Below are 27,361 nucleotides of genomic sequence, written 5' to 3' on the forward strand. Positions count from 1 at the left end.
CCTAATTTATCCCCCTTTTCCCATTGGTAACCATAAATTTGTTTTCTATGTCTATGAGTCTATTTCTAAGGAAAATAGGAATTTTAAAAGCAGTGTATTGTGAGCTGTGATGGAGATGTGTACAGGGTGATCTTGGACCCCAGATGGAAGCAGATTAGCTCAGATATCAGGAAGGGCTTCCTGGAAGTGATACTGCTTTAGTATTGAAGTGTGAGTGGAACTTAGGTAACATAAAGGAGCTAGATGTCCTGAGGGATGGGAAGCCCTGCAGAATAGTGAAACACAGAATACATACTGGGAACTATAGGAAGTTTGGAGCTTAGAACTGGAGACTTTGTACGTCTGTCTCTCCATTCCCAAGGAATCTGAGAGGACAAGAGTGAGAACAAGATGACAAATGAGTTCATGTTTTACTTGAGGCTAGTTTTCCCCTTATTGTCTCTTTTGGGATTTTGGTGATCTGATTCTGGGGATGGGGCTTCTGTGTCAAAAAAAATACTTGATAGAGGATTAACAGCCAGATGTGTCCTTGTCGTGTTTATATTACTGTTCTGTGTTTTGTTGCAGCTGCTGCCCATTCACACTCTGAGGCTTGGCATGGAAGTGGATTCCTTTGATGGGCACCATTATATCTCTTCGATTGCTCCAGGTGGTCCTCTTGATACACTGAACCTCCTACAGCCAGAAGATGAGCTTCTTGAGGTAAAATTTTTGAGGGGAAGAAGACACAGGGCAGGAATTTTTAAGTTGTAGGAGAGTGTGTTCTCACCAGAAATCCACAGAGTTACATCATCAATACCAATGTAATGTGAGCTACTTAGATTGAAAAATAATTGGTGACTGTACTTAACAAAATTGTGTTGTGTGCTTGAAAGTTGCTGAAAGAGTAGATCTTAAGTGTTCTTACCACACACATACACAGACACACACACACAAACTATGGTAACTATGTGAGGTGATAGATGTGTTAACTAACCTCACTGTGGTAATGATTTCACAATATATGTATCAAATCATTACATTGTACACCTTAAACTTTTACATGTTATATGTCAATTATATTTCAATAAAGCTGGGAAAAATAAAATAAAGGTGAAGAAAAATACTAACAACTTATGTAATGATAAGTGAAGTAGATAACATACTTTCAGTTCATTTTCCCCGTCTTTTGGGACTCCTGAGATGTCCTTTTGAGTGCTTATTTAAATGATTAACTAAGGAAGAAGCTAATGTCCTGTTTTAGTTTGATAGCATAATTAGTATTTTTTTTTCAAAATTCTTTTTTTTTTTTTTTTAATTAATTAATTGATTTTATTTTATTTTTGGCTGTGTTGGGTCTTCGTTTCTGTGCGAGGGCTTTCTCTACTTGCGGCAAGTGGGGGCCACGCTTCATCGCGATGCGCGGGCCTCTCACTATCGCGGCCTCTCTTGTTGCAGAGCACAGGCTCCAGACACGCAGGCTCAGTAGTTGTGGCTCACGGGCCTAGTTGCTCCGCGGCATGTGGGATCTTCCCAGACCAGAGCTCGAACCCGTGTCCCCTGCATTGGCAGGCAGATTCTCAGCCACTGCGCCACCAGGGAAGCCCTCAAAATTCTTTTTAAGAATCTAACCCCTGACCCTTGTTTGGAACATGTAGTCACATTTATTTGCAGGTTTTGGTGATTATTTCTAATAAGGATTAGAGCTGGATAACCTCAGGCTTATGTGTTACTGACTAGCTTTCAGATTGTCTCCTTGGGACTCCCTCCCCGCCATGATGGCAGCCTCTACTGGGCTCATTCAGGCTTCTCAGCCTCTCTTCAGTCAGAGCAATTCTAGAGCACTTCTGCTGTGACATGACTGCCTTGAGAGATTTTGTTAGATTGGAAAGTTCTATAGCCAACACAGCAGACAAACCAAGCAACGACCCTTAATTTTACAGATAAGAAAACAAGGCATTGATTTCCCCTAACTTTATATACTGGTAGAGTGATGACTTTAGTTTATGTTTTCTAACTCCCATTTCACTGGTTTTTCAATATATCACACTACTTTCTAAGCTTCTAAAAAAAGATACTGGGAATGGTCAAACGTTGAGAAGGCCGTGTAGAAGAGGGTTCTCCCAAGTGTTAGATCCACAGGAAGTCCTAGGTTGGGTTTAATAGAGTCAACCTAGTTGCTTTAGCCAAGATTAGAATCCCATGGGCCTTGAAGTAGAGATTTCTCTCTAAAATGTATATTTGCTTAAAGTGGGATGGCAAGAATAGCAAATAGGTTTCTTGCTGGGTTTTTGTAAGTAGTGTTCAGTCACCTAGACGGGTTATGTTGAGAACTCCGAGTTGAATTTTGAGGTCAGAGAGAAAAGTGCTGTGACTATTGGCAAATTTTATCATAAGCATGGGAGGCCAGGTCCTGTTTTAAGATGTAGTAAATGGCTTATTTTTAGAGGTGTTCAAGGAATGATATTGGGATGCTTATTGTGGATTAATGCCCTAGACTTTACTCTGTTGCTTATGAGTTTTTTGGTGCTGAATCATGTCTTTCTCTTCTGATTTGCAGAGTATATGACATAACTTTGTGGTGTCACACATGATAATATGCAGATTGGAGACCATTTGGAAAACATTGCCATAATATGTAGTAATTAGGTATTGAGAAATGAGATATATTTATTTGAGAGATATGGAAATATGAGTAAAAACCAGTTTAGTTTACTTTTTTGTGGTAAATAAACATAACATAAACTGTATCATTTAAAGCATTTTTAGTCTACAGCTCAGTAGCATTAAGTATAATTCACTACTAGTACCTGGTAGGTGATAAAGAAATGTTGGCTGGATCTGAGTAGAGCAAGTGTAGGTGATCTCAGCCATCAACTGAGTCCTTTGTGCCGTAGCCGAGATTGGAATTCCTTGGGCCTTCTCCCTTGTAATAGAATGTGATGTAATGAGGTAGCATGAAGACTGGTTGAATTCATAAGTATAGATTTCTAGTGAAAGAACTTGGGATAGGGAAAGAAGCACAGGTTTGCAAGTCAGCTGCTTTTGGTTCTGAGTTTGCCACAGCTGAACCGTATGTCCTAGCATGTCACTTTTTTTGAGAATCATTTTCTTCATTAATAAATGCCTACTTCACTCTATGTTTGTGAGGATCTAATGGAATATTGTCCATGTAAAGATAATGCTTTATACATTATCTCACTGTGAGATACTGGCAACATGACCACCGTGAAAAGACATAAGCAGCCTTTATAGGATAAGAGTGAATGAGGATTGAATGAAGTAGTGGGACAATACTTGTCCAGTATTATGTACTCTGCAGATGAATACATGTGTATGTGTTTTCTAGTCTCTAGAATAATTGAGACTTGACAGTACTTAAGAGGTTTGAAGAGTCTAGAAAAATATTGTGAACTCTAAAATAAAAATTGGCTTCTTCCAGCTGCATAGCACAGGGAGATCAGCTTGGTGCTTTGTGACCACCTAGAGGGGTGGCATAGGGAGGGAGGGAGGGAGACGCAAGAGGGAGGGGATATGGGGATATATGTATATGTATAGCTGATTCACTTTGTTCTACAGCAGAAACTAACACAACAATGTAAAGCAATTATATTCCAATAAAGATGTTAAAAAAAAAATTGACTGCTTCTGAGCAACTGAATACAGAAATTAAAAAGTCTCTGTAAAGTTAGCCAAATAAACTCCTGACTGTACGTGTGTGTGTGTGTGTGTGTGTCTGTCTGTCTAATGTACTCCTTAGAGCTTAAAACTAGGAACACAAATATGCTTCAGGGTTAGAACACTGTGCCAAGTCTCAGCCCAGAGCAGCTATTTACAGCAGCCATAAATCCCCTTAGATAGGAGTTGCTAATGGGAAATGTGACCAATCCCTTTAGCCATATAGAGTGGTGAGGAGGACTACCAGGCATTGCTATAATAATTGGAGACAATTCAAATGAATAAATAATGAGCTAAATAAATATTTAAATGTACATCAAGATAAAAACCTGAAAAGTGATTTTCAAATTTGTTGAAGTAATGTGAAACACAAGCTAAAATATTTGTGCATGAGTAGCATTCCTGCTTTGATTGTATCTATCCGCTTGCTTTATTTTCAGTATGTTACTCGCCATTTGGTTGATTTTAAAACTTCCTGTGCTTATGCCACTGGTTGGCACCATGGACATGGTGTGACCAGTGGCAAGTACCTCCCTCCCCATTTTTGTGTGAAGATTGACTTACAGTTCTTCCAGGACCTTTCATGTGCTGCTGAACTTGCTATCCTCTGGACCCCTTCCTCAGTCATAAAGTCCTGGGAGACAATGTTTACTTTTTAGGACTAGCTCCCTGAAACACATGTGGGCCTTTTTACTATGTGGTGATTTCTTTGTAAATAATTAAAAGGCAGGGAGATTATGTCTGGTCTGATGGCTAAGTGCTGGGTATGTTACAGGTGAGAGTGGTTCCAAGGGATGACTGACTCTGGGCTCAGACCACCGTTGATGGGATGCTTCCAAAAACCCACTGTGCTCTTATTCTCTGAGCAATTTTGACAGATTTAGTGGAAAGGTTCCTCCCAGGAAAGTCAACCCTGCCAGTTATCTGGACATTAGCACTGCACCTGTCAGAAATTAAGGCCAGACCAGAAATACTTTTAAAACTAATAATGCTGCTGAACCCTGCCAGGAAGGTAGGAGTCAGATGTGAAAAGATTATATGTTGCCTGGATTGTGTTTATGCCTCAGCTTTTTGGGAGTGGCAGACAGATGAGCGAGCTCCTTGAGCTAAAGTCATATATATGAAAAATTAGAATAGACTTATGTTTCTAAATCATCTTTGGTGCAAAGAATTGTTACTATGCACTATATATAATATGAAATTTAGATAATCTTTTGGTGATAAGCATTAATCATTAATAAGGAATGGTTGATTATCTTTTTGTTCTTCTAAACATGTGGGACCCTTGTATAAAACAATTTGAAAATCTGACACACTTCTTACCCTTGATGGCTGTGTCAGCAGAGTACGTAAGAATGGATCTGAGGCAAAGTTATGTGTATTTCTTTTCTACAGAGGTGATTTTTCTAGGATGGTATTAAGAGTTTATGGCTGTGAAAGAAAATTGTGAACTGATGCTAAATTTTGACGGCCAAGTATCCTAGATTTTGTTACCTACACATTGTAAGTTGAGCAGTTTTTAACAGTCTTAAAAATGTGTTAATATCTCTATTGATATGCTTACAAAATGAAAAAGCAAAAGGAAGCGGTCTTAAGAAGGCTATCATTGATGTTTAGTGTGTTTAAGGAGAGATGGGGAGTAGATGAGAGAATACAACATTGTAGTATAGAAAGGAGAAAGCAGGGAGGTGTGAAAATTAGGCAAATCACATACCCAGTAATAGTTGTACTCTGAGCACATTTTATACTTTATTCACCCAAGTTCAGTAAAACTTTAGCCTTAATTTTTATAAATTTTAGGGATTTCTGTTTTTTTGTACTACTAAAATGATTAAATTTAGGCCGTTTGTTTACAGGGAAAATAAAACGATTATCCTGTTTTCACTTTGATAGATTGACGTAAGAAAGAGATTTTTGTTTTTTTTCATTTGGGGCCTCCTCAATTCTGACTTATCCCTTATCTTTCTAGGTCAATGGCGTGCAGCTCTATGGGAAATCTCGCCGAGAAGCAGTCTCCTTTCTTAAAGAAGTGCCGCCCCCCTTCACCTTGGTTTGCTGTCGACGGTTGTTTGATGATGAAGCCTCTGTAGATGAACCAAGGACCACTGACACCTCTCTTCCTGAAATGGAGGTACTAAATGAATACTCGCACTGTGGTTCCCATAGGCATGCCCCTTCATCAGGGATGTCCCGAGAGTGTATTGTGATATGAAGGGGGAGGGGAAAACCTTCCTCTTTTGTTTGACAACAGTAGCTCTCAAAGGCAACAATGCATAGCTTTTCAAATTGTTACTTTTCTTTAATGTCATGAAACTTTACTCTTATTTTTGGTAACTTGAAAAGTTGGTAACATTAATGTGCATGCACTTCGATTTTAGAAAACCTTTTTTTAGTAATTACCTGAGCTCGTTACTTTTGGCTCCCAGTTCAACTCAGTTCATCTTAACAAGTTTAAGATGTTGGTAAGTATTGAATATCTAATGGGCTTCCCTTTTTCAGAGCTTTAAAAACACGAAGATCTATGACCAATTTTGAAATGAGTCTAAAAATTGCTGTAAAAGCCTTCAGAAGGTCAGAGAATAACACTTTCTGTGACCCTGGTAGTCTTTTTTTTTTTTTTTTTAAAGAACATTGTAATTATGAAAACAGTTTTAAGCACATGCTTTTCCAAATTATGTTTTTGTAACTTTTATGTCACTTTTCCCCTTTCCAGACTCTTAGATTATAATTCCATTAACACCAGTTTTGATCCACGGGGCCTTCCCTTTTACCTGCCTACGGTCTGATTTTCAAGATACATAGAGCCTAATGTTGCCTCTACCACTTAATGATTTGAATGATTGAGCAAATAACTTGACTTTCTGTTGATCTTCTTCCTCTGAAAAACGAAGATACTTATTGTACTTACCTCCTCTGTGGTGAGAGAAGGAAATGAAGTAATGTGTGCAAAGTTCTTAGCACAATGCCTTGTATAAGGACAGTGCTCAGTAAAAATTAGCTATGGCTGTTCTCAACTTCTCCTGTCCACCTGTCCTTTTTTGTGATTTCCTAAAATACAAGAGTGTAGCACTGTCCTGTAGTCACAGATACTTCAGTGTATATTAAGTTTGTTTTTTCAAGAAGACTGTCAGCTCCTGTGGGCAGAGGCCAAATCTTAGAATTATTTTGTATCTCTTGGTGTTTTTATTCTTTACTGCACATATACGAGGTGCTTGGTAAATTATTCATTGTTGATTGATAATTTTTTTTAATACTTATCTTTGGTAAACATATTTCAAGGAAGGGACTCAAATGCCACACTTTTATGATTCTTGCAATCTTTACTAAAATTAAATGTGGGTGATAGCTTACCTCTATTGATAAAAATGCCGTTAATCTAATCTTACAGGGTGTGTAAATCACCAACTCCGCTTGCTGACTCTGTGCTCCCATCTGTCATACTTTACCACAATAGGTAAACAACAGCTTTGAATTATGCTCAATGTCATCCTTGCTGCCCATTAGTTGATTGCTTTCTATTCTGTAAATACAGGAGTTATGCAGAATTGATTGTATCAAAGTGATATATTTCTGGTTGGAGTATAATATCTTATATATGTTGGATGCCTTGAAATTTCTATAAACTTGGGTTTTAAAATTATATGTGGTTTCTTAAAATCCTGGCTCTCTTTTCTGTCTCTCTTTTTCATTTATCTCAATACGATCTTAGGTTCTTAAACCCTGTATTGTTAAGCAGCTCAGACAAAATTCTAATGCTTATTAATCAGTAAAGGTATTAAATCCCTCAGTAAAACATCAATCGTATTGTATTACCATTGTAACTTTACTTTTTATTGGAAAGTATAAGTGTTTTCTTTTTAAATCTATCAGTTCCTCACATCAGACTGATATAAACAGATGTTTATTGATCCAGAACGTTCCCACTAATTTCAAGTTCTGTAATTCAAGAACCAAGAAATCGTTCCCATGTTTAGATTTAATCCACCATGTCCTGCAGGGACAGTTTGAGATCTGGTCCAGCCCTAATTTTAAGATGTTTTTGTATTAGCTATGGTGCCTTACTCTTCCATAATAGAGGGGTCCCTCTGCCTGCCATATCTGCCAGCTTTGATTCCGTTAAATGGATTTTCTTACACAGGTCACTCAAAATTATATTCATAGGAAGTACATCATTTTATTTTATTTACTTCCATTTTATTTACTAAGATCATTCAAAGTTTTTAGAAGTAGACTTCTTAAAGACTATTATTTAGTCTATAGCTTTATTTAAAAAGAGTTTCAAGGGGAGGCCACTCAAAGATGGGTGATTGATTCATTATGTATTGAACAAACATTTATGGAGTGCCTACTATAAGCCGCTCACTGTTGCGGGTTGAGGGGATAACCATGGTAAACTCTATGACAGCCCGCACCATTCTAGCCTAGAAGCCAGGCATTTTGTTAATTGCTAGGGCCACAAAGAAAAAGAAGGTAATTCTTGAGCCTCAGATAGAAGTTCAGAGTATTTGGGGAAGATAAATCACATGAATATAATCCAATTCTATAAATAGTATAAAAGCAGAAGGTTGGAGCAGCTATTCTCCTTCTGCGTAGTTGACTCATTGACCGTCTGTCATTTAGCTTCCTAGAATTCCATGTGGCAGTGACTCTTCCCTGAAAGGAGGGAGCTTGGAATAGGGGATGTGCGGGTGTGGAGTCAGGGAAAGCAGCTGAGGATCTGTGTACTGAGTAGTTGTGTTGACCTCCTTCCTCCAAGATCAGGTTTTCATTATTTCAACTCTGATTTTTACCTGTTTTTAGACTTAGATGATTCCCAAAGACTTGGATTTTTTTTCACCTTATTTTTCTAGTAAAGTTTTTCTTGAAAACTAGGAGCCAACAGAAGTGGTATCTCTGTGTCCTGTCCTGGCCTCTGTGTTGGTGTCTTTCTCTCTGTCTCTCACTGTAATTATGAATTCAGGTATTGCTACTTAAATATCTTAAAAGCTTTGATTTTGTGTGATGTTTTCATATCTTCTTAAATTGCATATTTTTCCTTTTATGCTTCTACTGGGATGACAGAACTCATTTTAGTATAAGAGGTCAGTGTTAATACTTGGAATGAAACAGACACTTTAACGTAAAAAAAAACACAACTATATGAACAACCTGTTTTTTTTAAGTGCTTGAATTTTCATGAAGGTTTTATACTAAAGTATATGTGCCCCAGTGCATGCCCCTTTTAAAAGATTAAAAAGAAAAACTATGCATGCCAAAGAGTATCCTCATTTTGAGACGAACCTATGAGATTCCTGATACGTTAATTCTTTTCAAACTTGAAAGGACAGTATATTGAAGCATTTATGTTCTTTGGTATTTCAGGCTGACCACAATATAGATGTCAATACTGAAGAAGATGATGATGGGGAATTAGCCCTGTGGTCTCCTGAAGTCAAGATTGTTGAACTAGTAAAAGATCATAAAGGCTTGGGATTCAGCATTTTGGATTACCAGGTATAAGAACCTATACAGAGCTTTTTGGAGCAATTAGTTTGTATTAAAGTTATATGAAGTAGTAATTGTTTAAGGCATCCACTGACTTAGGCAAAACTGAATTATTTGATGTATAATGCTACTTTCCAAAGGTGGGGTGTTATAATTTCGATTGTTACCATTACAATTGATAGCTCCCTTAGTGAATAAAATGGTAGATGATATAATAAGTGGACATAAGGGAAGCAATAGTTTTATACCCATGGATGCTTTTAGAGACTGGAACTTGATGAATTTTTTTTATATGGAGGATTTTTTCCTCCAGCTTTATTGAGATATATTTCACATACCATAAAGTTCACCCATTTAGAGCATACAGTTCAGTTGTTTTTAGTATATTTGGAGTTGTGCAACCATCACCACAGTCTAATTTAAGAAGATTTTCATCACTCCAGAAAGAAACCCCATACATATTAGCAGTCATTCCCAATTCTCACTCTCCTCTCCCTTCCCTTCACACGAAGGTTTTTATAGTTTTGCTTACCTATTAATCTCAATGAGCGTAACTGAGTAGAAATGTTCTTGGTGAAGTTTATATTTATATTTAATATAGAACATATAATATTTATGTATTTATATGTACCCCAATTATAACTACGGTAAAGTGACTGATGCATTTGGTTTGGGGGTGGCAATGTGAAAGGTCACAATAAGACATCTATATGTTATACCAGTTTACCAGTTAAAGTATTTTTAGACCATCTGACTATCATGGGGAATTAAAACTGTTGGCAAGAAATCTCTTCACTTTTAAGATGCATATTTTAATACATTAGTGCTGCCTAAAGACATTGTGGTTTAATAAGCAAAATGTACTCTATCAAAGCACATAAAATGCCAAGTGATATAAAAATCAATTCTTTTTTTTTTTTTTTAATAAGGCAATCGGGAATAGATTGAAAGAAAAATACTTTGAGCATTATGTAAGAACATTAAATTCCATATTTTGGCAGTGTGCTTTAAGATTACTGAAATAGATTATATCTATTTTATTTTTGCTGGCATATTTCTGTGCCAGATAACCCTCTTCGTTATTGGAAGTTCTCTTTGGAATATTATTGAATTATGAGTTGTTGATTCCAAAAAATGCATATTTTTGGAAATATCTTTTTCAAGAAATATTAATACTGTAAGATTCTGGAAGTTTATATATTGATTAATTATTAGGGCATATAAATATAAAGCAAATGGCACGTATTGATACTTTTTTTTTCCTCTCCAGTGTTGCTCTATTACCTAGCACAAGGTAGGTGATTGATAAATATTTACAGAATGATTGAATAAAGTTTAGGTTAGCCAAAATTAATTGGGACTAAATGAACATATTCAATGGGTTTTTTTGTTAACATGTTGATAATTGGTATTTAGTTTAGAAAACACTTTTCAGATGTTGTTTTAGATATTCAGCTACATTTTCATTATCATTGGAATCTATATGTTTTTGCATTCTTATAAATATATCATAATGATTGCTCTTACCCTCTTAAAAAACATTATCTGCAAGTTTTATATTTTGAATATTGCACATGTTAGAGAAGTGCTTCAAAAATTAAAAAGAAAAATAAAAAGTTCAGTAAAAGATGGAAAGAAAAACTTGATAGTCTTTAACAGTGTAATCCCTGGTTAAGAGAAAAATTCCTTTATCAGTTCTGAGTTTTACACTTAAAAAAAAATATATATATATATATATACATATACACACACACACACACACACACACACACACATATATATGCATTGTAACATACCTTTGGGTTTTTTTGGATCTTATTTTTATTTGTAAATTTATAGATATCCCCCATCCCATCTTCCTCACAATCACTATTACACATACTGATGATTATTTCTGCACAAATTATATGAAGTAATTTTGCTGCAAAAGAAGTGTTAGATATTCTTGCTTTTGTGCTTATGGAGAACTGATAGAAAAAAACTTCATTTTCTAAATGCTACTTTGATTCACATTAAGGGGCTCAGCTTATTTATTTCTGCAACTAAACCTTGGAAGAAAAAACATTCAGTCTTAAACTGCATGTTTTTCTTAAGTCAATCTTAAATATACTTATAGTTGTACACAGCACGTTTTCACCATTTGTCAATGGTATGTAGAACTGTTATCCCCATGACATTTAGATGACGTGTAAACACAATTTAAAATTTGGTTTTGGGCAAGTTAATTAATTGGTTATACCATCTCTTGTTGTAATTAGGTAATAAATTCTAAAGTTCAGAAATATTTTTTGCAAGGCCAGATGAAGTTTTAGCAGAAGGCATGAAAGGCCACGTTCCTGGTTATTATTGAATTTGATGCTTCTTGTATGAATTTATTAGGCAGCTGAATAGGGCTGATGCAGAGCTTCACGCTCACCCCCAAGCTTAGAATAGTTTGTATAAGAAGTGCTGTAGAAACATCTTAGCCACAGTGAAAAGATTTTAGTATAGTGGGAGAGTTTCCAGGTTATAAAGGACCTGTATTAGCAGTATTGAAGAGATTGAAAGTTTACTTTGGTATTTTAATTTCAGTTAACCACTTTTCTCACTACTGAGTTTTTCTCTAGAAAAATAAGAACTCTGTCAAAAGCCTGACAAAATTATATACAATATATATTTTGTAGGTGCTTTTACAATTTCTTCATCTATAAAATGGGGATAATGATGTTTAGCTCAAAGGATTATTATGGTTTAAGTAAATTTACATGTAAAGAAGTGGGAAATGTTAGATTATTATGGAAATGTATTATTAGTAATAATCTAATTTAGAAAATAAACACAAAAAGTCTTGATATTGTCCTCAAAGATGGAGCCATACTACAATACGTTTGTGTTCTATCAATTTTTAACTAGTTAGATTAGGAAAATTAATAATTAGATGCTTTTGTTTAGTGAAGTCTAAATTTAATTGTAAAATTACGTTCTAGAATGCAGCCAACTCTTGATGAGCCATATGTGAATTACCCATTTGTGGATTATTGGCCAGAAATTTGCTTTTTACGTAAATTGAGCCAAGCTTTAGGAAGAGATGAGTGAGAACATAAAGGATCTTGAATTGACCACGGAACGATGGGATGGCAGTCTGGATAGGGGATTCAGTGATTCACCAGTGATAGAAATTGTGTAGTTGAGCAGAGAAAATAAGCAGGTCTTTGTACCTGCAATGAAAGAGCTGAATCTGATATACAGTTCTACAGCTCAGTCATATGGCCAAAGAGGAATGTGTGGCAATTCATTTTCATGAAAGGCATTTTAAATAAATTGGGGCAAAGAAAAAGGAGAAAGCAATAGGGAAGACTTAGTAAATATGATTCAGGTTGTTAGGGTGAAGTGATTGTAGCTTTTTTGGCTGTGATTTGAAAGGAGGTAGGATATTTGTTAGTCTCAACTGTGCCTAGGCATTGCTTCATGTCATGGCTAGTTAAAATCTGGCCCTGTAAGTATACCATATTAGAAGAGTCCTTGGTCACTGTAACGTCATGCCTTATAAGATCATGTCATAGAAAACAACGATGTGCATAGTTTATCAAAAGCATGAATATTATGGCTTAATTGTGTACTCTTGTTTCTAAGCAATATAGAACTCTTCAGAAATTTGGTTATAAGTTTTAATAGTATAGTTTTTTGCCAGTTTCTAGGTATGATTACATACTGTGCCCTAGTTATCTTTGTCTTGATTCCCCATTATTTATGTGTAATGTCTTTATTCCTTGGAATATCACTAATGGTCATATTGATACTAATCCTAATATTAATCCAAATAATTAATACAAATCCAATAATAATAGCTAACATATAGTGAGTGTCTGCTGTTTGCTAGGCACTGTTCTAATTACTTAATGTTTTCCTCACAAGAACTATATGAAATATGTATTATCATTATCCTCATTTTAGAAGTGAGGAACCTGAGGCACAAAGAGGTTAAGTAACTCGTCCAAATTCACACAGCTAGTATATGGCAGAAATAGAGTTTGAACTCAAGCAGTCAGCTGCCAGAATCTAGACTTTTAATCACCACACATACTGCTTCTTTACGTATGAGTGGTATTTCCGTGGGTATTTTATTACAGGGAGTCCCTGTAATAAACTTACTGCAGCAGATCTTCCTGTTTTTTCAGCTTGCAAAACATTTCATATCTTAAAGACAAGCTGCTAGATACTATCTCATTTTCATGCTTATATGAAAGTTTAGTAAGTATTAAAAATTAATATAGTTTGCTTATATGCACTGTGTAAGAGCTAGTGTTTATTGCTTCAAACAAAAATAATTACAAATTATTGTCCTAAATTAGTGCAAGTAATTTGTTGTGGGATAATGTTCAGTAATGAAGCAATTATTAGGTAGTCTGAGAGTCTGTAATTTTTAATTTCTACCAAAAAGCTTGAAATAAATTTGTAACACTGTGGATTTTACCTTCATTTGACCTTATAAGTTAAACATCGCAAGTGGATATTTTCTGGTGTTTTGATTTATGTTGAACTTTGAATAACCCCTCATGATTATAATTCACTGAAAATGTTTGACATTAGCCAATTTTTGAACATTAGCCATGATATTGCCATTCTTGATACTTTTGAATTTCAGTGATTTAGCAGGTAAAATTTATTAACCAGTAAATTCTCCTCCCTCTGACATCCCATTCCTCAGTTCTCTCCCTTCCCGATATGGGGACTGAACTCAATTTTTGCCAAAGCAGATATTTTTGAAAGGTTTTGGGTTTATCTCGGACACTGAGAGAGGTAAAAATAGAAAGCATAATAGCACAGCCATTGAGAGGTGATTCATATATAAATACTCTTAGTAACACTTTAAAAAGCTGTTTGAAAGACCAAAGGCAAAAGATGGCTGATTAAAAATAATAGTGAAAATATTCCTCCCTGTAAAAACTAACAGTGATTAATTTTTCTGAGAAGAAATGGGTTATAAAACTTAAATAGTATAAATATAAAAAATTGCAGTATTGCTGAGTCTTGGATATGTTATGCCTTAGTATTTGTGAGAAGAACCCAGTGTGCAGTTTCTGCCTGACTACTCTGTTAAATGGAATTCTCCTTAAAAGATTTTTAAAAATTATATGAAGGGAGTGTATACATTTCATGCATGTGGTTTAAGTTGGCTTTTTTCTTATCATATGTGCAACAGAATGACTTTCTGTGCACATTAGAAATATTTTAAAAATAAGTAATATATACATAGGGCATAAAAATTCAAAGGTACATAATGGTACCCTGTGATGAGTATATTTACTTCTGACCATAATCCCTCATTTTTTATCTCCCAGATAAAAACTCCTGTTTCTCTTGTCTATCCTCCCAGAGATATTTTATACAGACACGATTATATAAGTGGTAGTTTGCTGGTTGTTTATTTTTTAATACATAAATGGAATATGTCATACACGCTTTCAGCATATTGCTTTTTTCCCCTCAATTATATGTTCTTTCATTTTGGTATTTATAGAGCCATCTAATTCTTTTTAATGACTGCATAGTATAGTATTGTTGTTGTACAATAATTTATTTAACCAAGCTCCTGTACCCAGTTGGTGGGTATTTCAAATGAGGCTGTATTGGATATCCTTGTCATACTCTTTTATAAAAAGGTGCGAATAAATATTGTGATAAATTCCTAGAAGAGGAATTGCTCATCAAAAGAGCATTTATCTTTTAAATTTTGGTACATTTTTACCAAACTGCTTGCACATAAATGTTTGTGAGACTCATGTATTTAGACCACTTAAAATTGATGCCTTCTTATGTAATTTCCTTGTTTAGATAATTCTCCTGAAAAATAAAGTGTAAGTAAGTGCATAATTCATGGATTTGCTAATGGTTTTCCATGATATAGACAGATTAAGTGATAGCAATATACAACTATCAACTTTGTTTCAACTCTATATTGCCAGTAATTAATTTATTGACCTTTATAGTTAAGAGAGGGCATAAACTATTTATATTCAGACTATGATATTAGTGCCCCAAAATCTATTCCTATTTTTTCCACCAGTTTTAATCTTCTTTATCAGAAGATTGAGTTTAAAAATGGAAGAAATTAAGGACTCTAATTGTGCCACAAGATTTGAGATTTTGGGTGAATTCTACTATCAGTATATAGTCTTTAGTAACTTGTGGAAGCCCAGTATCTTTACGTTCATGCCAACTGATTAGTTTATAGAATCTGGGATATAGAATTTGATAGGTATTGATATAATTTTAACATGTAGTAGTACCTATATTATTAACATTATTAAGTTGGGTTCAGAATCTAAGACCTACAGGACAGTAATATATTGTAAGTTATTATATAGTTCCATTTTAATGCTCATGGGATCTCATAACATGGCCACCAGTATCTGTTTTTTGGGTTTTTTTCTTTTGTTGCTGTTTTATCTTCTTCTTTTTCTTCTTCTTTTTTGTTTTAAAGGAGCTCTGTTTCCAGTTCATCCGTGTATGATTAAGATATTGGTACTGAGCAAAATGCAGTCAGTCTGCTACTAATGGCAGTATCCGTGTTCTTGGAAATATATTCTGTAGCCTACTGTTGAACAAACCACACAGCTGCATTTAAAGGTCACTTTTGCTTAATGGAACTTGGGACTGATAAAGTCCCAATCTTTGCCCATCCCCGAATCCTATCCACATTTATTTTTATTAACATCAAAGTACTGTAAGCTCCAGTGCCAACTGGGCTGAAGATTTCTTTTCACAGAGGATTTGCTTCCTTTCCCTCTATGGGAAAGTTCTGTATCCTTTAAATCATTTTAAGCTGCTTCATTTGAAAAATAATTCTTAGTAGTGTGTTCATGGAGTGGATTGATTGTGGCTACTGGGGAAATTCTCTCATGGCTTAAAGATTGCTTTTCAAGCCTGCGAAGTGGGTGAATGAAGGGGGCCCACTCCTGGTGTGTGGAGTTTGTAGTGTGCTCAGGATGATGACTGACTTCCAAACACCGCAGTGCAGCAAGACTAAAGGCATCAGGAGACCAGAAGCCACTTAATAAGAGATCAAAGAGACTGTGTGTATATCAGCTTGAAATCCAGATAGTACAGATCAAAAGCTCGCCTTAGCGAGGCAGCTGCAGGGGGATGAAATTAGCAGGAGGCCTCAAAGATCTTAAGTCAGGCCTGATGTTGAACTTTGAGGGAATTTCATGGCTCCTCTGGAATACGAATTTGGCAAAAAATCCCATTGTGTCTAATGGGGGAGAGAGAGAATAGAGGGCAAGCAGCAAATGCTTGTCAACTGGATGGTGCTTTCTCCTAGGGTAGTTCTCCTTTTCACAAATGTTTCATAAGGACTGTTTTCTGTGTCACACTAGAAGGCATTGCTGAGGAGGAGGAGATTCTGAAAATGATATATTTGTTATATTAACTTCAGTGAGTATTCCAGAGATGGCCAACCGTTTATATTAGTGTTTATGAAACGATCATGGAGAGCTAAAATATAGGCATAAAGGTGCTCAGGTTTACTGCAATACTGGTACTTCTGTCTCTCCTATGAAATGCTCAAGATATTCCAGGAAGTTAGTGAATGTCCAGCTATGCATCTGTCTCCCATGTAATTAAAAACAGAAAAATAACTTTTTTTTTTTTTTTAAAAAGAATTTGGTCTAAAGAGGAAACAGTCTCCAGAGGTGTTTCATTGCCAGTGTTCCCCTATCTCTAGGTGTGGGTGTGTTTTGAAAGTTCCCACTGGATTCTGGTGTCAGCGTTGAGAACCGTACTAGTAAATGAAAGACATAGCCCTTCCTAGAGTATGGCAGAAAGATGGAATCAGATCCACCAGCAGGCGTTGAGAACCTGTTTTCCTAAGGCGTGGTCCTCTGTCCTGCTCTGACCTGTCTGTGGGTGTCATTTGGAGCCAGGTGGTGATCCAGAGGAGCCTTGCTTTCCCCAGTGAGGGCCAGGAAGTGGTGTTGCCTCCTTCCGGTACCAAAGGCCTAATTTGTTAATGATGCATGAAAGGAGATTGGCTGCCCGATCTGGACACACCACTTTCTAGGGCTCAGGTTCCCCTTTCAGCTCTTCCCTCTGTGTTTTATTTTAATCATATATTTTGTTCACCAGTATGGCACTTTGAACATAGAGTCAGAAAGGACCAGGATTTGCCTTCTGGCTATGACACCCTACTAGGACTTTGGACAAGCCTGTTAGTCTTTCTTATATAATAATCTCTAAAATAGAAATAATATTTTCCTTATAAAGTTATAAAGACTAAATAAAAGATGTATATACATGCCCACACTTTTCTGGGCATAAAATAATGTGTTACTAGTTACTGAAAAATGATGATGGTGATGGTGATGATGATTTTTAAAAATAGAATCTGAGCACAGACTTGCTATACCTGTTATTCATTATCTCCTTCCAAAAAATTATTGTTCACTTATGAGCTAGTATGCGGGATTAAAGATGAAAAGATATACTTCCTTTCAAGTGTATATTTAACAAATGTATATTGGGCATCTTCTGTGTCAGGCACTGTTCCAGACACTGGGAATATAGCAATAAACAAAATAGACAATAGATCCTGTGTCCTCATGGAATTTAAATTCAATTGGGAGTAGAGAGACAGTGGATAAATAAGCATATGTTAAAATATAATAGATGAAACAGACTCGGGAACAACTCTCTATAATACATTATGATTTTAGCAGTGGTAGAAGTAAGACTAAGAGATTTCATAATGATTGTTTCTTAAGACCCAGAGAGGCCTGATGGGGAACTGAGGCATGACTTGCACACAAACAGGTAGTGGACATTCCAGGAACAGAAGTGTCCTGGAATTGATAACTTGGCCCTGATTTTATGTATTGATTTTCTTTAGTAACTGTGAGCTGTTTAATATCTATCTAAGCTTTCATATTTTATTCCTTTTAATGAAAAATCCTTTGAGAAATTTTCTGTTCTAACATTTATAAAATATGACCACCATTTCCCATGATAATAATAGCTAGTAATTATGTACTGCTCACACACACTGGTTTAATTATCTCTACAACCTCATGAGGTAGGTCCTGTAATCATCTTCATTTTATAGATGAGGAACCTGATGATAAGAGGTTAAAGAATTTGTTCAGGATTATCCAATTGTTAAGTAGTGGAGCTGGGCTCCTAAGTCTGTGGTCAAGTAGAGTGAAAGTACAGTCTTTAGACCAGAAACAACACTGATTCTTCATAATTGTGGCTCTAGTGAAAGATGATAAAAATTTCTGATTATCTTTCCAGAGAGGAACACTTACTACAGTTCTAAAAAATTTACTTCATATTTTCCTGAATCCTTATGGTCCCTTGCCTTAACCCCTCCCACCTAGTCAAAGCTCTTTAGAGACCTGATGGCCTTTTCACTGCCAGAGAGTAGAAACTATGTGTGTTTTACCTGATATTTCCCAGCAGGACTCCTTAGCCTTTTTCCTGTGCAGTTTCAAAGTTGGAAAAGTTTTGTTCTGCATTTTGTGTGCTACATATCACAGAGTATTGCTTGCCCTTTCAAGGATTGAAAAGAAAAAAAAAAATCACAGAATATTTTCAGAAGAATGAAGTGCGTCCTATGTCCTTGATGTGGCAGTGGTTGTCAGGAGTTTCCGGTGTAGAGATGGCTCCTGTCCCTTAGTGTCGGCTTTTAGGGGGAGTGAGAACTGAGGACACCATGCTTCTCTGAGCCTCTCTTCAGGTGCAGAGGTCCACGTATCTGGAGAGTAGAAGGCCAGCACTTCATTGTCATGCTTAACACTTAAGTGTAATATCAGGGATGGTTTAGCAATTGATAGCACTGTTGGTCTAAATTACACATGCTCAGTTGAATTGTTAACTCCTCAAACACATAGGCCCTATCAAATTCTTTTCCATTATCTTCATAGTAACAGAAACAGGAGTAATAGTAAGAATGAGAGTAAAAGCACTTATGGAGTGATTACTATGGGCTTTCCAAGCACTTAATCATGCCTTATCTCATTTAATGCTTTTAACAACTCTACACAATCTGTATTATTGTTATTTCCACTTACAATGAGAAACTCGAGTCTCAGAGATTAAACAACTTGAACAGTACCACTCACCTGGTTTTTTTTTTTTTTAATTCATTTTTGGCTGCGTTGGGTCTTGGTTGCTGCGCGTGGGCTTTCTCTAGTTGTGGCGAGCAGGGGCCACTCTTCATTACAGTGCGTGTGGTTCTTATTGCGGTGGCTTCTCTTGTTCTGGAGTATGGGTTCTAGGCATGCAGGCTTCAGTAGTTGTGGCACGAGGGCTCAGTAGTTGTGGCTCGCGGGCTCTAGAGCACAGGCTCAGTAGTTGTGGCACACTGGCTTAGTTGCTCCACGGCATGTGAGATCTTCCCGGACCAGGGCTTGAACCCGTGTCCCCTGCGTTGGCAGGCAGATTCTTAACCACTGCTCCACCAGGGAAGTCGCTCAGCTGGTACTTGTAACTGTTTAGCTTAAGTTGAGAGTGATTTCTTTGGAAAATTAAAATAAATTCCAAAACTAATACTTAAAAAGCTTTTAAAAGTTTTGTGTGTCTGTACTTTCCTTGCATCATCAAAATAACTTTCAACTAATATAGTTTTTTTCTGGAAGATAATGGGGTATTTCTTATTTATAAATTCATTTTCTTCGTAAAATTTTTTTGGATAAAATACACATAACACAAAATTTACCATCTTAATTTTTAAGTGTATAGTTTGGTCATGTTAGGTATATTCACATTTCAACTAATGTAATTTTAATAGAGGGTGTGACTTTGTCCTTGAATACTACCATCAACCTGGTGGAACCCCAGCCATTTCAGTCAGGAGATGGGACTTTGAGATAAAGGACAGTTGTGTGGTTTGGTTTGTTTTGTTTTCCTCACAGCTAGCAAAAGTCCTGGGCCAGGAGTGAACAGTAAGTACGTGAACAATTACAGCATGACGTAAAATTTTCAAGAGATGAAATATGCAAAGATAATGTTTAGTGTCCAAGGAGAATGTCAACTAGGAGACTAGAAGGGGATGAGAGAAAGTCGTGGACCTCTGCTTGAACCAATTAAATTATGATGTTTAAAATAGATTTTTGAAGTATGAAATTATACAGAATAAAATTATGTGCAAGCTTATGTATTTTTTCCTCCATTTTAGACTATATTTTGATCTTTTAGCAAGTTTCTCTGTGCACCTCTTTTCCATTGCACTTTTAAAAATTTATTTATTTAAATTTATTTATTTTTGGCTGCGTTGGGTCTTCATTGCTGCGCATGGGCTTTTCTAGTTGCGGCGAGTGGGGGCTACTCTGTTGTGGTGCACAGGCTTCTCATTGCAGTGGCTTCTCTTGTGGAGCACGGGCTCTAGGCATGCAGGCTTCAGTAGTTGTGGCATGCAGGCTCAGTAGTTGTAGCACGCGGGCTCTAGAGTGCAGGCTCAGTAGTTGTGGCGCACGGCCTTAGTTGCTCCGCGGCATGTGGGATCTTCCCGGACCAGGGCTCGAACCTGTGTCCCCTGCATTGGCAGACGGATTCTTAACCACTCTGCTACCAGGGAAGCCCTCCATTGCACTTTTAATTGCCTTGTGTGCTGTGCTTACTGTGCTACTCAGAGACTGTTTTGTTCTATGTATGATGCGTGAAAAAATCTATTCTTAATGTCTAATAGTATTAAGGAAGTAATATGACACAAGGAGCGAGGAACCATATCAGTTTAATTTATCTTGAGTGCACTGAAAGTATTTTGTGGGCACTTACTTTTTGAACGTGATGATGTTGTGGTAATTGGTATGATTCGTGTAAAACTTGGCTATATTATAAAATAGTAAAAAATGGGGTTAGATTCTGATAAGATAGCTTAGTCATTATTCATTAGAATCATTTACTTATTGCCCTGCATTAACTATAAATACATTTATTTCTTTTCCTAAAAGTAAATGCTTAGGTTGTTGGTCAAATCAGAAGATGCTGTTTTAGTATAATTAATTACATCCTGCATTCTTAAACCAGAACTATTCTAGTGATTTTAATTCAAGTAATAGTCTCTGACATGTCTTTGTTGCTATCTAAAAATGGCAAAATAAGTTGTTTTAATACTCCTTTTATAAAAAAGAGTACATGTATATATTTTGTTATATCTTTTGTTTTGATGGTAGAATACTCAGAAGTTAGATATTACGTAGTTAGTGGCATTTTTATGAGTTCTTAAAAGACATCACTAACTACAATTATACCATGTTTGTGACCTAAGTGTAGTCTTTTTCATTGCTGATGCTGTGTTTTGAATTAACTTCTGTCATTCCCTACTTTTTATAGTGGTTTTGTGAATGTTTTGGTAGAAATTAATGACAAATTTGACTCAAGATATTCTGTCAAATTTAGTTATAGAATTTTGAAGTTAGGGGAACAGATCACAACTGTCATGTATCCAACTTTCTCATTTTGCAATTGAAGAAACTGACTCAGAAAAATGAAGAACTTGTGAAACTGTACACAGTCAGGCTGGGGGCTCAAAACTTGTTCCTTGACTTCTAATCGACACCCATCCTACCACTAGTGGATTGAATGGCTGTCTTCCTTGTCTCTCTCTCCTATGTATATTTTCTTCTTTTTAGAAAAATCTTTGGATTCCTGTTTTCTGACTGACATCGTTCACAGTGGACATTTTAATTCATGCCAGCTGTGCATCAGAACTTCTGCAGATCATTGTTTTTTCCTTAAGATGTGTACGTCTGTGTTTGTGTGTGTGTGTGTGTGTGTGTGTGTGTGTGTAAAAGAACATTTGCTTTGCCCTTCTTTGTACCCAATTCCTTTTTCTGCCTACCTCCAGGATGAAATAGCTAGCTGTCTCCCTTTTAAACTTAATGGTTTCTTTCTGTGTTCTCCATTTCAGTAACTTCCTTGGGATTTTATTTTAAAAATTATTTAGCTGTTAATTCATTTAGATTTTAACTTACTACTCTTTAGTTCAAAAAATAATTGCCACATTTAAGAGTATACTCTTCAAACCTAGAACAAATTCATAGAGACAGAAAGCAAAATAGTCGTTACCAGGAACTGGGTGTTGGGGGGAAATGGGGACTCACTTAATGGATATAGAGTTTCAGTATGGGAAGATGAAAAATTTCTGGAGATGAATAGTGAAGATGGGGGAATTCCCTGGCAGTCCAGCAGTTAGGACTTAGCGCTTTCATTGCGGTGGCCTGGGTTCAATCCCTGGTCGGGGAACTAAGATCCTGCAAGCTGCACAGCGCGGCCAAAAAAAAAAAAAAAAAGTGACGGTAGTACAACAATGTGAAGGTACTTGCCACTGAACTGTACGCTTAAAAATGGTTAAAATGTAATAAGAACCTGCTGTATAAAAAAATAAATAAAAAAAAATTCAAAAAAAAATGGTTAAAATGGTAAATTTTGTTATATTGGGCTCTCTGCTGCTTTCATAGTCTTCTCTCAGTTAACCATTATTAAGTTGGAGCAATTCTCTTATTAAGTAGTATGTGCTGGCTGCCTCATGTTATCCAGAAATTTATGTAGGTCCTTTCAGATTATCTTTGAAACATAATTCCTCACACTAATGTGAATAACTATTTGTAGAGTGAAGCTCAGTAGCCCAATTCTGTAATAATGTCACCACAACATTGAATTCATTGGTTAGGAGATCTGATTTGTAGAGCGCTTTCTGTTTCACAGTTGTTTGAAGTTGTTTTTCTAGTCATTCTTTGGAATCATTTCATTTGGGGAAAGGACTCCTGCAATACAGGAGAGCAGGTATTTTGGTGTGGTGAGCTGTCTAACAGCGCAGAACTTTAATGACATAGAATTAAGGCTGTATGAATGAACCGTATTTCCTCTCATGAGTTTACTGTAGGCCAACTTTATGTTTTATTGTACTCACTTGTCAATAAGTGTCAACATTATCAAAGGTAAATAATTTATACCCAAGTTTTTATCTGTAATAAACTATTGTCTATCTCTTTGCCATCCTATTGTGGTCACTACATTCTTATTCCATTATTTTTTTTTTTAAGTGAAAGTAAGCCTTTTTAAAAACTTCATTCATTAAAAAATTTTTTTTTGGCTGCATTGGGTCTTCATTGCTGCATGCGGGCTTTCTCTAGTTGCAGCAGGCGGGGGCTACTCTTCGTTGTGGTGCATGGGTTTCTCATTGTGGTGGCTTCTCTTGTTGTGGAGCACGGGCTCTTGGCACTTGGGCTTCAGTAGTTGTGGCACGCGGGCTCAGTAGTTGTGGCTCATGGGCTCTAGAGTGCAGGCTCAGTAGTTGTGGTGCACGGGCTTAGTTGCTCCGAGGCATGTGGGATCTTCCTGGACCAGGGATCGAACCCATGTCCCCTGCATTGGCAGGTGGATTCTTAACCACTGCGCCACCAGGGAAGTCCTCTTATTCCATTATTTAACGTTTTTAAAAGTTTGGGTGATAGAATAGATTTTTAAAACAAGAACAACCCAAAAGTTATCCTTTATTTTATTTTTTGTCTTTATTTTTTAAATTTTAGTTTAAAAAATTTTTTATCTTTATTTTTATTTTTTGGCTGTGCCACGCAGCATGCGGGATCTTAGTTCCCTGACCAGGGATCAAACCCACACCCCCCGTAGTGGAAGCATGGAGTCTTAACCACCAGACCACCAGGGAAGTCCCAGTTATCCTTTATTTTGAATCCATGTAGTCAAGTCCTTGTAACACCTTGATTTTTGTTTTCCTTCATTGGAGTAATACTGCAAACATATAAATGTTTGGGGTATGTCTCATATTCCTCTTATTTTAAAAAATGCCTTTTACTGAGGCATTGGCCAGTTTATTAAATGTGAGCACTTTTCTTCATGTTCATTTCCTCTGTCTCCTCTTTATGTAACATTTTCTGCTTCATGCCTTTCCACTGAGTTTGCCATGGTTGCTTACCTGTATTTGTAGTTTTAGTTTTGGAGCAGCGTTAAGACTAGAGCTCTCTACATCTTCTGGTTGATATCCTTGTCTCTGAGAGAGCCCAGTTTCAATTGAACCACCTCTCTGCCCCAGGTGACACCGCTGTACAGTGCTTTAGTTTATGTGAACCCTCGTCTCTTTGATCTGTGGGAATGTACACAAATATTCATATAATACATTTTATAGACACTTCTGAACTTTGACTTCCATCCATTTGGGAATAAGGATTGTCACATGTTTGTATGTGTTCATGTGAAGGTGTCCAAAGGACACCAAAGGAATGGATTCTTGAGAACGTAAGTGTAAATTAAAATCTGGCAAACAAATGCATGTTTTAGCTGTCCATGGAGGCACGCTGCACATTCTGTGCTAACTTTCATCAACTAGGTACCAACATATAAACCTCTAGTGGCCAAGGACTCAGTTTTATACACTTTGGCAAGGTAATAAATATATATTCTAACAATTTGCCTTCTTTCAACATTCATTCATTTAGCAAATACTTACCTTAAGAAGCTGCATGACATAGTGGATAACAGCATGAACTCTGGGGCTTGAATGGCTGGTTTAAATTCTGGTTCTACTACTTATCAACTGTGTGTTTTGGTTAAGTTATTTAATTTTCCTCTGCCTTAGTTTTCTCATCTGGAAAGTAGGGATAATAATGGAACCTACCTCATGTTGGTGTGAGGATGAATTAAATAGGTTCAATGAAGTAAGATATTTAGATCATGCCTGGCATGGCAAGACCTCAGTAAGTGTTAACAGTTGTTGTTATTCACATATGATGGGATGTAGCCTTTGCCTTATAGCTGTACTTATAGTCCAGCAAGGAGAGAGAGCCTAAACAGATTCAGTCATTTGATATTTCAGCTATTATTCAGTCCCTTCTCTGTGGCAGGCACTGTAGTTGGCCCTGGAAATAAAGTAGCAAATAAGCAAACATATCCTTGCTCTCATGAAGCTTATTTTTAGTAGGGAAGATGGTTAAAATAATTTCAGCAGAACTTCAAAAGAGTTGTAATAGGAAAAATGCAACAGGCTGTGTATACATCTAGCAGGAGGGTCTAACTTATTCTAAAAGGTCAAGGACAGTGAGGAAACTATATTATGACAAATGCTATAATGAGGGGTCTTTTTTTAGGTTTAGAGATAACCACAGAGTAGGAAGTGCTTGAGTCTTCTTCGGGAAGTCAGGGAAAGCTTCTCATTAGAGGAAATATGTGAGTTGACTCTGGTGGCAAAGATACAGATAAGTGGCAGTGTGGCAGGAAAAACATTCCTGGCAGATGGAATGGTTTGTAGAATATCGTGAAGCATACCAAAGCCTTCCACAGTCCTGAACTTCAGTAGTTCTGGATTGTTGGGACAATGTGTGGGGCAGATTGGGGGTGAACAGTGGTACATTGGGAAGAGCAAGGGGAGATGAGACTAAACTGCAGATCTGAAGGAATTTTTCTGCCAAAGAGCACTTTATCGTGAAGGCAGTGGGTGTCACTGAAATATTTTATGCAGGGGAGGAATTGCAATACCATTTTTATCTTTAAAAATCATTATTTTCTCTCTGTTGACAATAGACTGAAGAGGGTAAGATTGGAGACAGGTAGACCTTTGGGAAGACTGAAGCAGTTGCATAGGCGAGAAATAATGAGAAGCTGCACCAAGGTAGTGCAACAGAAATGGAGAGAAAGGATCGGATAGAAGAGACAGAAGGCCAATTGACGTGCCTTAGCCAGCAACCCAGTGAAAAGGGGAGAGAGAGCGAGTGAGTGCTTGGGTGTATGGCAGTGCCACTCAGGGACTATGGGAGGAGAGAAATCTGTTTGTCACCTTGGATTTCCCCCAACATTGAAACTTCCTGTGTTTATAATAACTATCAAACATTAGGATCACTTCAAGAGACCTCAGAAATCCTCATATGAGCTTTTCTTCAGGCACTTTTATTCACCTGTGAGACAGAGCAGTTAGATTGGTTCTCTTCGGATTTCATAGCTAAGTAGTAAGGAGAATTCAGGTTTAGAGCTCCTGTCTTCCCACGTAGCATTCTGATGAAAGTTGGCTGTGCCTAATTGATTGTAGGAGTTTTTAAGAGCTGTAGGGAATGACTTTCATAAATGGTTGAGTTAAAGCAGACATACGAGATACTGTTAGAACATGTGTAAGAATATAAGGATTTTGCATAAATAGGAAAAAACATCTTTCAGAAGAGGAGAATGGCTTGCATAGTAAAAGATGATGTATCTTGTGTTCTGTGGCTGGTATTTAGTACCCCCTATTGGCTGTTTAGTCTAAAACAACATCTTGATTCTTGAATACAATGTTCCTTACAGTGTTGTTTACCAAAACAAGAAAAATTAGAGATTTTAAAATTATGATAAAAGGTGATAAAAACTGATGGGGACTTGAAAAAATCTGGATAGGGTCTAGAAGTTGGGTAGAGGTCTTGAGAAATATCTTTATAACATTTTGTTGGATTTAACATGGGTACGATATTGTAGACTACATTTTCAGAAAACAGACTTTTCTGATGAGAAGCAGCCTGGTTTTTAAGCATATCGTATGTGGCAAAGCCTCAAGAATAGTAGCCGCCCTGGTAGGCAGTAGCAGCTGCTGTTCTTCCATAGGGTGGCTACTACATGTGATGACCATGAAAGGAAATGACTGTTACTCATTAAAGCAACTCCATTTAGCTACGTGAGAGATCACCTGGTCAGAAAAGTCATCATAGAAAATGCAGTGGTGATTATCCATAATGGGGTATCTTCAGTAGTGGGTGGTTTGTCTTTTTTTAAGTGACAAAGAAGCTGCCCTTGGCTTCTTTCCTCCAGGAATAGGAGTGGTAGATTGGATTTAGTGTTTAGAATAACTAGGAAGCCCAAGCCTGAATAAATTTTAGTAAGCAGGCACACCTGGTACTAGTTTGTGGTCTAAAGGTTGCATTTTGTATAAATAAGTGCTCACCATGATTTTTCTATAATAAGGGAAATCTATTAATCTATTTTCTATTTCCATTATTTCCTGGTAGTCTTTCTTTGAAATGTTTCTAATTATCATTTCAACTGGTTGCATTTTGAAAACCAATTCACTATTTATTTGGGTAGAAAATAGTACTTTTTGATTAGGTGTTATATGAAACTGCAGAGATGGCTCACACCCACCCAGTGAAATCATTTATTTGCTTTTGGTGTATTTTACTGTTGCAGTGTTCTCTAAGAAAGTTTAGTAATTACTAATATGAAGTAATGCTAGCTGCTTTCTGTGCATTTTGGAATAAGCTATTTTATA

At 36.6% G+C, this 27,361-nt stretch overlaps 1 protein-coding gene across 12 annotated transcripts in view; it reads left to right on the forward strand.

Annotated features, from left to right (window-relative positions):
* Window positions 1–27,361, forward strand: part of PATJ (PATJ crumbs cell polarity complex component) — a 352,223-nt gene that overhangs the window by 68,218 nt on the left and 256,644 nt on the right. For all 12 annotated transcript variants that reach the window (XM_059923762.1, XM_059923772.1, XM_059923791.1 and 9 more), the window contains exons 15-17: window positions 568–702; window positions 5,627–5,788; window positions 9,019–9,150. In XM_059923762.1, coding sequence (XP_059779745.1) covers window positions 568–702; window positions 5,627–5,788; window positions 9,019–9,150 — 429 coding nt within the window. The remainder of the gene's footprint in view (window positions 1–567; window positions 703–5,626; window positions 5,789–9,018; window positions 9,151–27,361) is intronic.

This window comes from Balaenoptera ricei, chromosome 1 (genome assembly GCF_028023285.1).
Source record: "Balaenoptera ricei isolate mBalRic1 chromosome 1, mBalRic1.hap2, whole genome shotgun sequence".
In the NCBI taxonomy this organism is placed as follows: Eukaryota; Metazoa; Chordata; class Mammalia; order Artiodactyla; family Balaenopteridae; genus Balaenoptera; species Balaenoptera ricei.